Here is a 13,694-nt window from a genome sequence, read left to right as displayed (position 1 = left end):
AGCCAGGGCTTATTTGTCTAACTTTTATATGAAAATATTACTGTCTAAAGATCAGCTCAAGGTCTCCTCCCCCAAATTGGATCTTTCTTTTGCCTATCTAGAAATAGCAAGTATTGCCATATTCTAAACACAAAAATGCGTAATCCCAAAACCAGAGAATCAACTGGTTGTTGAGAAGTTATGATGCTAATTTATCATTGTCATCACCCTAGGACAAGCTTTTTATCACTTCACACCTGAATAACTACAGTGGCTTCTAATTGGTCTCTCAAAGTCTCCTTTTTCCCCAAAGAAATCACGGTAGTACAATGTGACCCAAACTTGTTTGTTGTTTTTTTCAGCTGGCTACAACTTAAATGACCACTTCATTTTCCCCCAAATTGCCTTCTAGGACCCTCTGATTCAGCCAAATCCTTTTACTACATTTTGAATAAGTATCACAGTTTCCTTGGTTGGCTAATGTACTCTCCCTTTGCTAGAAAGCCCTTCCTCACGTCTCCAGGACTATGGAAAATGTACTTAGTTCACATTTTACCTCCATCATGAAACCTTTTCTAAATACAAACACAACTGGATCTCTCCCACTTCTGTAACTTGAAATAATTATGGTTCCTATCATTTGTTGCATAGCTATCACATATTTTACTTATCACCCATTATTTCTTGAGTGTTAGTCTCATCTTCCAAATTAAATAATAGCATATCTTGGACTGCCTGACCTATCTTCTCCACACAAACATGAAACAGTGAGTGTGTAGAAGATACTCAATAAGTAGTTACTAATTTATTTATTGACTGAATACATATAAACTCTATGGAATAATAAGTAATTTAAGAAAAAAGGATCTTAAAGCTAGGTGAAAGAACATTGAAAATTGATTTTTAAATCTTCTGAGTAGGAACAATTTTTATTAACTTCACTTTAGACATTCAGTGTGTGTAAAACGGCTAGTAAATTGTCACTTTGTGTGATACATTTCCTTTTGTGACACCTTAAATGCCTATAAAGTTAATAAAATGAGCATTTATATATGCTCAAAGTTGTAATTTAATATTTATTTTTAACAGAAACATGAAGCCATTTCTGACTTCATGAGTTTGGGACATCATAAAAAGTATCTACTTTGTGGTATTTATTATGTTTTTATGTAAAATTAGTTTGTCATGTTTCTATTTTACATGGTGAGGGTACTCCTGCAACAGAGACTATTAAGACTAGAAATATTCTTAAGAAGCATCTATTTCAATCAGTTCACTTTTCAGGTGTAGACAGTGAATTCCAAAAAGGGTAACTGACTTGCCCATGGTCACAATCCAGTTATTGCCAGAACTGTACCTAAACATTGGGATTGTAGATTCCTTATTCTTTACATTTTTCCTAATCCCATATTGTGCCATTTTATTTTTGTACCTAGATTTCCATTATTCCCCTTATTTAACACTAAAGAAAACAAATTAGTGCCTTGTAAGTTATTAATAAGAACATTATGAATAGAAGCAGAGCACGAGCAGTCTATTATGATGTGTATCAATATACGTGAGACGTGAATATCATCTTAATTGTTTATATTTCTAAAGCTTCACAAATCCCTAACTATTTTTGATTGGTAAGTTGAGTGGAAGTAGTTGACATTATATTGGGCACTATGCTGATATTTGTAATGGTAGTCTGCAGGATTGTCTGAAACACCGAAATTGGTTGGCCTTACTCGGGAAAAGAGAGATAAACATCGAGAGTCAATGTAAATTTGCTCTGGTGATGTAAGAATGTGAGAGAAGACGCTGTCCTGGGGAAAGAACATGGACTGTCACAATTGTCCTGATACTCCATTCTGTAGCAGGAGCAGAGTAAAACAAAACACCACTTACTACCTTCCTACTGTATTTTTTAAGTTTCATTAAAAAAAAAGTAAAATCACCCTGGCTGGTGTAGCTCAGTGGATTGAGCGCGGGCTGGGAACCAAAGTGTCCCAGGTTCGATTCCCAGCCAGGGTACATTCCTGGGTTGCAGGCTGTAACCCCCAGCAACCACACATTGATGTTTCTCTCTCTCTCCCTCCCTCCCCTCCCTAAAAATAAATAAATAAAATCTTAAAAAAAAAAGTAAAATCGTCAGTTTTTCTTTATAGGACTTTGCTTAGGAAATATTATTTAGAAGGGCAAGAGAATACCGAGTATTAAAGTAAAGGAAGAATAAAAAGGACCTCACATGATCAATTTTTATGAGAGATATTCATGGAAATTTGGTTTATCTTTCTGAAAAAAGCATTTTACAATTGAAATTCGATCATATCATTTGAACTTTGAATGAGAAATATCAAGTGGTGGCTGAAAGAGGCATATTATATTCTGATATTAAAATTATTTGTGCAGTCTTTTAAAATAAAAAAAAATTACTTACAGAAATTTGCCAAACTCATGCTTGGAAAGCATTCATCCACTTCATTTTTTCTCAACTTTCACAGGCAAATTAGGGGTTTAAGATCTATTTGCTGACTAAAATACCAAAATACAGAGTTCTCATTCGAAACAAAATAAGAGCCTTGTAACGCCTGGCTTAACTGTGAAGTCATGGAGATACTCACTAACTTCACAAGACACGGGACAAATGTGATCTTAGTGTGGTCAACTTAACACTTACCTGTACCATTGTTAATTGTGGTCTGGATCGTGGCTTCCGGCCCCAGAGTGTCATAGTCTTCCTTCATTTCTTCTGTGGGGGAAAATTATCTTTAGCATTTGAAAATTGTAAAAAGGCTTACTATTAAGCATGCCAACCACAGGAACAAGGAAGATTCTTTGAAAGGAAACAGAGAAAAGGCTTGTTGTAAACCTCTAAACAATAGCTTTGTTCAGGCAATTGAATGAATCCAATAGTGCTAGCTGCACAAGAACTTATTTACTTTAAGCATTACTGCAAGCTGTGAAAAACAGAGGTGCTTATTTGGGGCAAATGAAGGGCTTTTCTTCTGGTGGCAGTTCTAGTGACAAACAGGGGAAAAGATATTATTTTTTCAATAAGAGTCAAAAGCAACTAGTATTTGTACTTACAAACAGGCACGCTAGCTGCTATCCCTCTAGTAACCTTGGAAGATTAGTGGTGGGTCAGAATTCCTTATTTTATTTTCACACTTTTCCCTCCTTTGGATGGCACTAACCTAAGCAAGCATATTTTTAAAAACCTAGCTCCCCATATCAGAACTTGAAAGACAAGCATCCCAGAAAGTTTATAAGACAAGCATCCCAGAGGTACTGAAGACACCTGTTTCACTGTTTTATATAATGTTCGAAAACATGCCTTCCTTATTCCTTTCCTTACCACTCCATAAATATCTCCCTTCCCCATTTATGCATCAGTAGATAATCAGAGTCATTTTCTGAGGAAAACCATACAGACATAACAACAGCTCAATGTTCTGATGAAGATGAAAATATATAACATTAAAGACTCATAAATGATAAAAGGCCATTTTCTAAAACTGCCATATTTTAAAATAGGAAGAGTGTGAAAAATAGGAGGACTCTTGAATTCTCTGCTTACCATATTGCTGCATATGTGAGAGGGCAGAGGACAACTGACAGTTCAAAACCCTCCACACACGTAAATGAAACATGAACTTTTAAAAATTATATTTTTATAACAACAATGCTAATGAGAACCAAACATGATCCAGTATAAATATGTCTCTGTGATACTCATTTTATAAAACAAGAGAAACTTTATAAACAGGTCTCTGAATCCCCAAATTTATTCTAATCACTCTTCACTCATCACATTTTAGCCATAATTATTTAATAAAAGAACAAGTTCTAGCAAATGTTACCGCAACATTAAAATACATCCTTTACAAGTAATATCCTAAAGCTTATCTGTGTCTGGTTCCAGAGCTGAAAAATCATGGACTTCATCAGGTAAAATAAATAAATGCTAATTTAATGCCACTGAACATATAACATTCAGAAAATTTGAATGGTATTTGTTTAAACTGTACAACCACTTTAAATTTATTCTTGGCCCTAGACTTCTTTCTTATTTAAGGACTGTTTTCACAGAGACATTTTGCATAAAACATTCAGAAGTTCAATATATAGCAATATTGTATTGTCAATTGTAATAATCGATCCGTTGAAAGGCTTTCTCATATGATATTTTTATCAGTCTCTGCAAGGAATTAAATTAAGGTATTTCTGAGAAGTTCAGTACTAGATATAAATATAGCTTTTGTGTCTTTCTTCCTCGTTCATCTCATGTGATTTCTGGTAGCTAAGAGTCAGAAGTATCATAAGTTTTCCATCTGAGAGATCAAGTCACTGAGGGGAAAACAGTTAACAGTATTTTTTTTTTTTGCATAATAGTGGTAATGTTCAAGATTTCTGCTGTACTTCCTTCCTCATTGTCATTTTCTTATGAAAAAGTAAAGAGAAGTTACACTAGGTGGTTGCTTCCCAAATTATTAAAGGCTGGGCACACGACTGTGTAGTCGGCACTTCGTGCGCTGCATTCTGTAGCAACCTTAGCTATACCCTCTTACTGAAGGCTGAGCAACTGAGATGGAGTCACTTTTACCTAGAATGTATTTTGCTTCAATTTGCTGAGCACCAAACCTTTAAAAAATATATCAAGCTCAATGTATTAAAATGAAACACTAAGCCTTTCCAGGTATGTGTTTGAAATACTATGTGTCTGCCCATTTAATTAAGTTTCACATGAACCATATTTAGAGGACATAATAATACAGGGGTCAGGAGTACCTCCTCTGAATTAATGGCAATACTGGCTGTCTTTCTGCCTCACGCCTAACCTTAAACATTTTCCAAGACACCTCTGACTCAGCATACTGTGTCTGAAACCACATAGTATATTTATTTTTAAAACACTTGTAAAAGTTTGCATTTTCCAGTCACCCTTGGGATGAAGGCTTGTAAAAATAAAGAGCACTTTCTTCCTTAAGAAGAAGAATCCTTGAATAAGCAGAAAGAGGCCAAGATGCAGGTGATTTATTTAAGTCTGTGTCAATGATAATGATGTCATGGTTTCCAGCACACTGTGTCCACCCCATTGTGGGACAAAAGAATGTCAAGGACAATTCTAAACACAAAACTTTGATTGTGCTGAAACCGGAAAAGCACAGTAAGAACTCCACTGCGCTCTTCAGTTCAAAACCTGCATCCTGCAGACAAACTACTGAAAGCAAGCGAGAAAGAGCAAAGCAGAGGGGGCTTATCTCAGAGTAAAGCTATGTGCTGAGGTATGATGGTAGACAGCCAGGCACCAGGGATAAAACACTACTAAATAAAACAGCACCAGAATTAGAATTATTGTCTATATTGTGTGTTTTGGACAATAAATAAGAAAAATATTTTATCAGAAGAAAAATGTGTTATCTAAGACTCGAGATAAACAATGGGTAGCTTTTAAAGACCAATTTCTTTTCATTAGACATCAAGGCACCACTTTTGGAACAATAAAAAAAAGAACAATAAATCACTACTAATCATTAGAACTAGACAGGTAATAGCCGGGCAACTTTCTTGGTCCACATAGCCAAATGCAATTAGGGATTTACATTTTATTTAATTATTGTGACTCCAGAATGGGAGTTTATTTACCATAAAGGTAAGAGCAAAGAACAGCCTGTTCGTCTGCATCACAGGAACCATCAACTACAGGTGATAACAGGGTCTGTGATACATTCACGTGGAGTATTGTACATTAAAACATTTAGAATTATGATCCATGACCAACACAAAACGCCACTGTGATTTCAAACTACCACAGCCTGACACTGGTGTTTTGGCTGTTTTTCACTTATCGATCTTAATTTTTTTAAATTAAACTTTTTTTAGAAGTTTGGAGCCGTACATTTGTTATATCGTTATTAATTATTCCTTTAAGGGTGGAAATTCTAGTAATTGGTCCTTGCCCTTGATTTCTAGATATTAAAATTTAAAGCATCAGAACATTCATTCTTATAGCCCTGCATATCTAGTTCATTAACAAATATGAATAGCTAACACCAGCTCATTTAAATAGTATGTCTTACATGAGTTCTCGCCACACTCTGTTTCTGTCACACTGCTCCCAAGAATCATTGGCTCTTATTATACATGTAAATGGCTATCATAAAAATAAAAATTTCATTTAAGATTGTTAATGACTTCTGCAGCAGTCAGACTTCCTTTAATGATCATCCTCTGCCCCTAATTAAACGTATTTATCTTTCAAGCATCTTTGGCTGAGTTCTCCCTCATAGTTGAAAATCTAAAATCTTAAGTCTTAATGGATATAACGATAAATGTTTATGTGTGGGATTGCTGAGATTCGAGAAACCTTCACGAAAGCAAAATTGGAAACAGAAAGAGTATAAAACTTGGCACGGTATATTAGGAAAATGAAAAACAAATACACCACACTCACACTGCCATCAGTCATTTCTTCTTCTTTTTTTCACATTAATTTTCTTTAGTTAGTGGAAGTGCTTTTATTTTCCTCCTTCCAGAATACCAAACAATTACTCTGCCTATGTTCAGTGTTTTATAGTCTGCGACATCACAATAGCATATACACAGACTCTTTTAATTCTTTATTAAAGCATAGTTGGCATGCAATAGGTAGACTCATGTTTACTTATTTCCCTTCCCACCCACTTCACCTATTAAAAAGAAACACTACTGTTATTTATACTGTAAGAGGAAAAACAAGGTGGTGTAAATCATAATAGCTTTCTCTGGGTCCTGAGAATAGAGATTAAGGAGGCACAAGGTGAACTGGAAAGGTCATTCAAAAATTTTTTATAGGTGAGATCACCATACCAAATAAAGATGAGATGAGGCAGTTTAGGGGGAAAGACTAATTTTCTTTTGTTAATCACCTCACATGGCAGTGATGTTCCGTCTTAAGTAAATTTAGACCAAGAAGACATTTCCATTTGCACAGTGGCATCTGAAGTTTTAGTTTGAACATAATTCACCTTATTTTTGTTACAGCTGGCTATGGGCCATTTTTACTTCCCCAGAGATTCCCACCAAATAGCGGCATCATTATCAAGCACTTAGCTGTTAAGTAATAAAAAAGCTACCTGACCAGGTAAAAGTGTGAAACCACATTCACACTAACAAAGAAGAATGATTAGATGGTTGAATTACAATAGAAGGTGTCAGACAGACATTGAAACTGCATTAAACTGACAGTTTTTAGTTGATATTGCTACATAATTTCCACACAAAACTTTCAAAATTATGTCAGTTGTGACTTCTTAGATTGCTTCCATTTCCTAGCTTGAAAGTATCTGTCTTGATCACGCTATATGACGTGCACATTGTGAACGTGGTGCAGGGACTTCACGCTGGGCTCTTAAAATGTGGTTCCCATGCTACTTGCATCAAAACCTAAACACGATCCCTTCCTAAGATGTCAGTGGTGTAATGTGATAACACAACTATCACTTCATAATCTGTCACCAGCTTTGGTATCTCTATTCTGCAAGGGCCATGGGAAGAAATATTTTAATTATTTGGTTGTGGATGTTCCACTAGGTAGAAAAGAAGGCACAGGAAGGGGCCAAGTAGCTTTTGACACTTACCTGGACCATCTACAGAGGCTTGCAGAATGTCGTTGCTGTGCCAGGTATGTTCCACTCCACCCTCCCTTATCTCATCTTCCTCTTCCTCCCTTGGCAGCAGAGCTTGGCTCACGTGCGGGGAGGACTCATGGTTGGGCACGCCAGCTGGACTCCTCTCCTGGTCCAGAGGGTTAGCAATCCCGTCCTCCTCAGCAATTTGAAGCTTGTCTTCCTCATCTGTTTCGGAACCCGTGTCCACTACATTGTCATAGTTCACCACTGAAGAGGAAGCACAGAACACACACTCTGTAAACACTCTGTTGAGAAATATCAGTCACCCTTAATTGTTTAGTTAAATCAAAAATAATTAATATTTTCATAACTTAATCACCCAACCATGTCAGGAAAATATAATTAATATCTTTCATGTTTTAGCATTTTTATTCTTATTCAATTAAAGCAGGGTACTCTGTGATTTTAAGTAGTTTTTTTACTGAAAAGATAAGAAATTTTAAAAAGCAGCAGAAGCACGTATACTCAAAAATATGTCTGTATGGCATCTGAAAGAGATGCATTGCAATATGCACTTTTGATGCTCCATAAAAACTTATAAAATAGATCTGCAATCGGCATTTTGATTAGCTTAGTGACATGGAGTGTTTACTATAAAATGTTGTACTATAAATACAACATGACTTCGCTTTATTAGCTGTGATTTTATTCCTCGAAACAGTGGACACACACGCACACACAACATGTCCATCTATTTACCCAAATACACAAACACATACACAAACCTGCTCAGTCTGAAATGGTCACTGCTGCTTGTATATCAACCGTCCTGTGCTAAGGCCATTTCTATCCCAATCTCTTAAGCAGAAAATGAGGAAAAGCCATATCTTCTGGGCCATTAATACTACCATTGAGATGTCTTCCTAGTGCCATAATTACAGCAGATTTCAAAGTGACACCGGCAAGGCCAACACCAATGTTAAAATAACTCCCAAGAACCGGCGGGCCGCTCTCGCAGTCCTCAGTCCCAGCAATGCTCAGTAGCTTTTCCTAAAATAGACAGCCTGTAAATAAGGTCTGTGAACTCAATTGAAGGTGGCTGTTTCTGAATTAGTCAGCCCTCACAAGCTCTCGGCCTACATGCTAGTACATAAATTGTCCACTTTACCACCAGACAAGAAAGATTAGAGTAATAAACACGGGGCATTAGCTCAGCTAGAGAAACACACCAGCCGTTACGCACACACAGGATTGCCAAGAACTGTTAACCCAACTCTCCAGAAACACACACAAAAAAACAAGTTAGAACCATGACATCATGGGAACAAGAGGGAGAGAGAAAGGAAAAAAAAAAGCCTGTGGAAAAAAAAAGCGCAAACAATTTTCAGGTTCATTTTGATTTCTCTGTGCCTAATAAAGCAATCCTCCGCTAAGTTATCAACTGAGCTATCTCAAGTGGCTCTTGCCAGCTATCGGATTATACAAAAGTGGCAGAAAAGAAGGGAAAAAATGAAAAGGATTGTGTGTCAGGTTCATAATGCTTTTGGAGAATTCTGGAAACATGTCTAGTTACAAATTTTAGTCAGTCATATCTGTTTGCTTTGACAGGTTCCCAGGGAGTAAAAAAGGAACAAAAAGAGAGAGATTTTTTTTGTCATGTGAGGCTGGGGACAAAAAGATTACACCGTGCATATCTGCTCATAATATGATCTTTGTATAATCCGCGGGTCTGCACTTGCCTTCGGAACAACTGCACAACAGGTGCAAATTAAAATGAAAACGGCAGCGGAGCCGGGCAAACAGAATCTGCTGACCTGGTTTGAATACCAATTGACGGGGGAAACAAAACCTTTTCAAGAGGTGTGACCACAAGGGCTTAGGCAAGTTCAGGCTGGGTAATGCCCTCAGATCTACAAAAAGAGAGATATTCTAACATCTCTGCTCTAGCTGTGTGGTCCAGATATACCTTAGTACAATCAATAATGTGCTTCTTTTTTCCCCCCTGGTGACTGAGATTTAACTATTTCTTAGCAACAAGCAGAAGATTCTTTACAAATTTTCTGAACGCTGAGTTCGGGGAGGGGGGAGGCGGTGAGAGTAGTGGGGGCTACAACAAAAGCTCCTAAGGCCTGGGAAGCTTTCAACCCACCTCCTAAAAACTGATCTCTGGGCACAGGAGGAATAAAGAAAGGTCCAGAAGGAGTGAATAAAATTATCTAAGGCTGGACAGGCATTAAAAGGCCTTTATCCTGGAAAAAAAAAACCATGCCTTTTAAGGTCTTTTTCTGCATGGACCACAGTCTCCCGTGTGACACGTGAGTGTTCCTGCAGCAATACAATTGAAATATTTTCTTGTGGAAAAAAAGAGATAAATGATTTATGAACAGCCCTTGAGGAGTCCCAAATATCAGAACAATCTAAACAAGCAATGAAGTCATGTCTCACCATATAGGGTCAGGAGTACAGCATCCATCACCTTCGCAGGCCAACAATACTTCACAACCTTTAGGGTTCTCTCTCACAAATAGTAGTAAATACTTTTAAAGTAAATAAATAACTGCTGTCAAGTTCACTTACAGAAGCAGTATGCATCTTTCCCAGAGCTATGTTAACTAGGATATCCATTTCCATAGCCATTATGGTGGTATCCCAACCACCCCCTACCCCCCGCCCCTCCTTTTTAAATTCAGGTAAAACAATTCAGCATAAAGTTAATATTTATATCTGAAATCTGTTCTTTCTGGTTTACCTTCTGACAACCAATATTAAATCTGTTAATATGGACAATGCACTTCCTACTCCCTACTTTACCCCCCACTTCTAAATCTCCAGGATTTTCTTTTATATTTTTCTCTCAAGTCTAGTCAGTGAATATGCCTAAAGTAGTGGGTAAATTCTCACCACAGAATATTCTCATTATAGAATGGCCAATACATGATGCGTTTACCCCTATTTATGTTACAAAATAAAATAAGCTCATTTTCCCATTTATTCACATCTTTACTCTTTGCCTACCATCATTTCCATTGGCATAAAGAGGTCTTAATAACATAGCTCTGTCTCTGAAAAGTAGAGATTCAATTTTGTATAATAGCCAATGTATAGTGGTTTTAAATGAAGGTCATTGGGCAGAATATATTCGTTCACTGTATTTTTAAACTTACAGTACATTTTTTTTTCAGCACTCAGAAGTATAGAACTACCTGTGTAATGTAGCAAAGTTCTACTCAGTCCTTATGTTAGGACAAACAAGCCACCCCTTGCATGTGCCTCAGTAAAATTTTATACGTGTATTGGAGCTACATGGCTGGCAGAAAAACAGACAGTTACTTCAAACCACAAAGAAGTGGGAGCCCAAAGAATTCCTTTCTGCAATTCAATAAACAAGAGGAAAGATGTACTGTTTTCTGGCTCAAAATAGACACTAATTTTACATCTGTCTCTGAGGCACAGCAAAAAGCCAACTAAAGAGCAGTAATAAATGTCCAAAAACAGCATTAGTATCCAAAACTCTCCCAGTAATCTTCAGAGGAATTAATTACAATTCTGTGTAACAGTTGCATTTGGCAAAATGCACCTATAATTATATACAGGTACTGTACTGTATTACAGAGAAATTCGCCATGTGATACATGTTTACATGATAATTGATGGATAAGATAAAACTATTTGCATATGAAGTACATATGAATTATTGGCATGGTTCCCCATTTTATGTCGAATCATATTAAAGTTTCATTTTCTCTAAAACTGCATGTGTAATATGGGGGTTACCAAAGGGTATAAAGCTGATACTTAAATTTGCTTTATAGCAAATGGGCCTGGAAAGATATATCTGAATATGTATTACTAAAAACCTATATTTAAAAGGTTTCATAGTTTATTTATAATAAGCATTATTTTCACTTCACCAGATTGCATTACATTAAAGCCTTTCTATTCTTCCATCTAGGTAAACAATACTCTAAATTGTATCACTATACCAATTAATTTTACAATCATATGCAAAACAAATAATGGTTTCTCTTCATTGTCTATGGATATAACTGTTTTTTTTCTTCTTCAGTTTTTGTATTCTGGTGACATGTAACAGAATAGCAGCAAACGTGACATTTTTATAAAGTCCATACCTGCTGGAAAATTTCAGCATTTGCAAAAATGGTCTATCATAGCATTTAAACATTGCTGATAATTAGCTTGACATTTGAAATACCAGAACTGTTGTTTTGAAGATGCCCTATACAATGTTACCTAGCTAACCCCTTTTCATACTTATATGCTTTCTCTACATTGTTCTGTCAGTTACAGTACAGATATCGGTTGCTAATGTATTAACATGCAAAAGAAGTGATGTTAAGAGGTGATACTTCATCTTCACCAGAAGCAGAAGTTTTACTGATGTAAAGAAAAATTATACATGTGGATTAGCTACAGTTAATTGTTAACACAGCAGTTGATAATGATTTCCTATAACTCCACTCAAGCTAAGTGTGCCAATACTTAAGTCTCTCAATACTATCTTCAAACATTAATTATTACCTACAATGTGGTAAGTCCAGAGGATACACAGCTGTGTTATTCTCACCTCAGGAAGCTTACTATCTATTTGGAGAAATAGAATCATAAAGCTGTAGTGCTAGAAGGCACTTGTAGTCAACCTTTCACACAAGACCAGGGAGGTGATACAGGCACAAGGTCAAGTGACTTGTCTAGGGTCCTGCAGCCAGTTGGTGGCAAAAACCAGAGCTATAAGGCAGGTCTTTCAGCGTACAACAGCTACACAAAAATATACGTAATAATGCAAATCCCCAGTGAAGAATGCAATTTAAATTTAAAGTCCAAATAGCCAAATAAGGGAATGGAAATCCCTGGGACTTTGGGGGATTCTCATGTCCCGAAGTGGAGAATGCCACTTAATTTTGAATTGTTTTGATGATTGTTACTTTCAAAGATACCCATAATTTAAGTTATAGAAGCCTACTAATTTGATCAATTACCAGAATCTAACAATACACCATGTTTCCTGCAATAGTTTGAAAACAATAGAAATAAAGAGGCAATTCCTAGAATTATGAGTTTGAAGACCTGTCTTCTTGTCCCAGCCCCAACATATAACCAGCTGTGTGGCCTTGGCCTTACCATTCAAGTAAACTTGATGCAAATGGATATAAATAATAAGGGATTTTGTGTCTATGAGATTGACACAGGAGCCTAAGAAGTTGTATATGCGATGGCACTTTGCGAAGTATAAAACACTGATAACCACTGAAATAATAATAAAAATGGGGCTGTCATGCCAGTATCTTCTTTTGTCTGTTGCTGTGATAAGTGGTAGAGCTACAGGTGAAAAGAGAAGATTTGAGTGCATGCCAAGTCACAATTTTGGTGTTGTTTCTTCATTTAAATATTGATTTGCAGAAGTGTCCTCTAGTAGGAGGCCATGATGGAGAGAGTATGCTTGCTCCTTCAACTAATTTGTGATACAGATATGTAACCATATTTTTAAAATATCTCTTCTGATAATATGGCTTAAAGTTTAAAAGAAGTCCTTTGAAATTTTGAGTCATTTGGTTTCCTAAATCTTTTTATGCTTACCCACTTGGAGGTCATTTACATTTGAGCCACTGGATTAACAGCCTACTTGCTTTCTCCTGATGTTTTTTATGCGTGGTAAGTGTTGAGGAAACATTCTAAGACTCCTCACCTGAACTGGCACCCTTTCTTGCTCCTCTTCCCCCCAAGGCTGAACGCCCATGTACTGTGGTACTAAGGACAGAGACCAGCTCTTTTTTGAGAATTTTTATCCAGTGACTTGTTTTTCCAGGGAAGATTCACCATTGACACCCATTCCACATCATAGTCAACTTGTTACCTCTGCACTTGGATGGATGAAGATTATAGGACTAAATTCAAGGTTCAATTTCTCCTTTCATAATGGGAAGTGGAACTTGTGAGAGGTACAACAAGGCAAAGAAAAATTCAAATAGGGATTTTCTTTTGAATTTAAACATGTGCCACTGAAACATGAACATTAATTTCCTGATTTATAAATGGGGATCACTTTTAAAGTATATGATTGTCTAACCACTATGCTGTACAATTCAAACTAATCTAAAATAA

At 36.5% G+C, this 13,694-nt stretch overlaps 1 protein-coding gene across 2 annotated transcripts in view; it reads right to left on the bottom strand.

Moving 5' to 3' along the window:
* The window catches only part of ZEB2 (zinc finger E-box binding homeobox 2), a 132,512-nt gene that overhangs the window by 36,777 nt on the left and 82,041 nt on the right, over nucleotides 1-13,694 (bottom strand). For both annotated transcript variants that reach the window (XM_045831705.1, XM_045831714.1), the window contains exons 3-4: nucleotides 7,584-7,841; nucleotides 2,642-2,713 (exon numbers count right to left, since the gene is read on the bottom strand). In XM_045831705.1, coding sequence (XP_045687661.1) covers nucleotides 2,642-2,713; nucleotides 7,584-7,841 — 330 coding nt within the window. The remainder of the gene's footprint in view (nucleotides 1-2,641; nucleotides 2,714-7,583; nucleotides 7,842-13,694) is intronic.

The sequence above is a fragment of the Phyllostomus hastatus genome, unplaced genomic scaffold (genome assembly GCF_019186645.2).
Source record: "Phyllostomus hastatus isolate PE091 unplaced genomic scaffold, TTU_PhHast_1.1 phas_contig_1, whole genome shotgun sequence".
Classification (NCBI taxonomy): Eukaryota; Metazoa; Chordata; class Mammalia; order Chiroptera; family Phyllostomidae; genus Phyllostomus; species Phyllostomus hastatus.
Note: the sequence above shows the minus strand (reverse complement) of the source record. Positions and strands in the feature narration are given on the sequence as shown.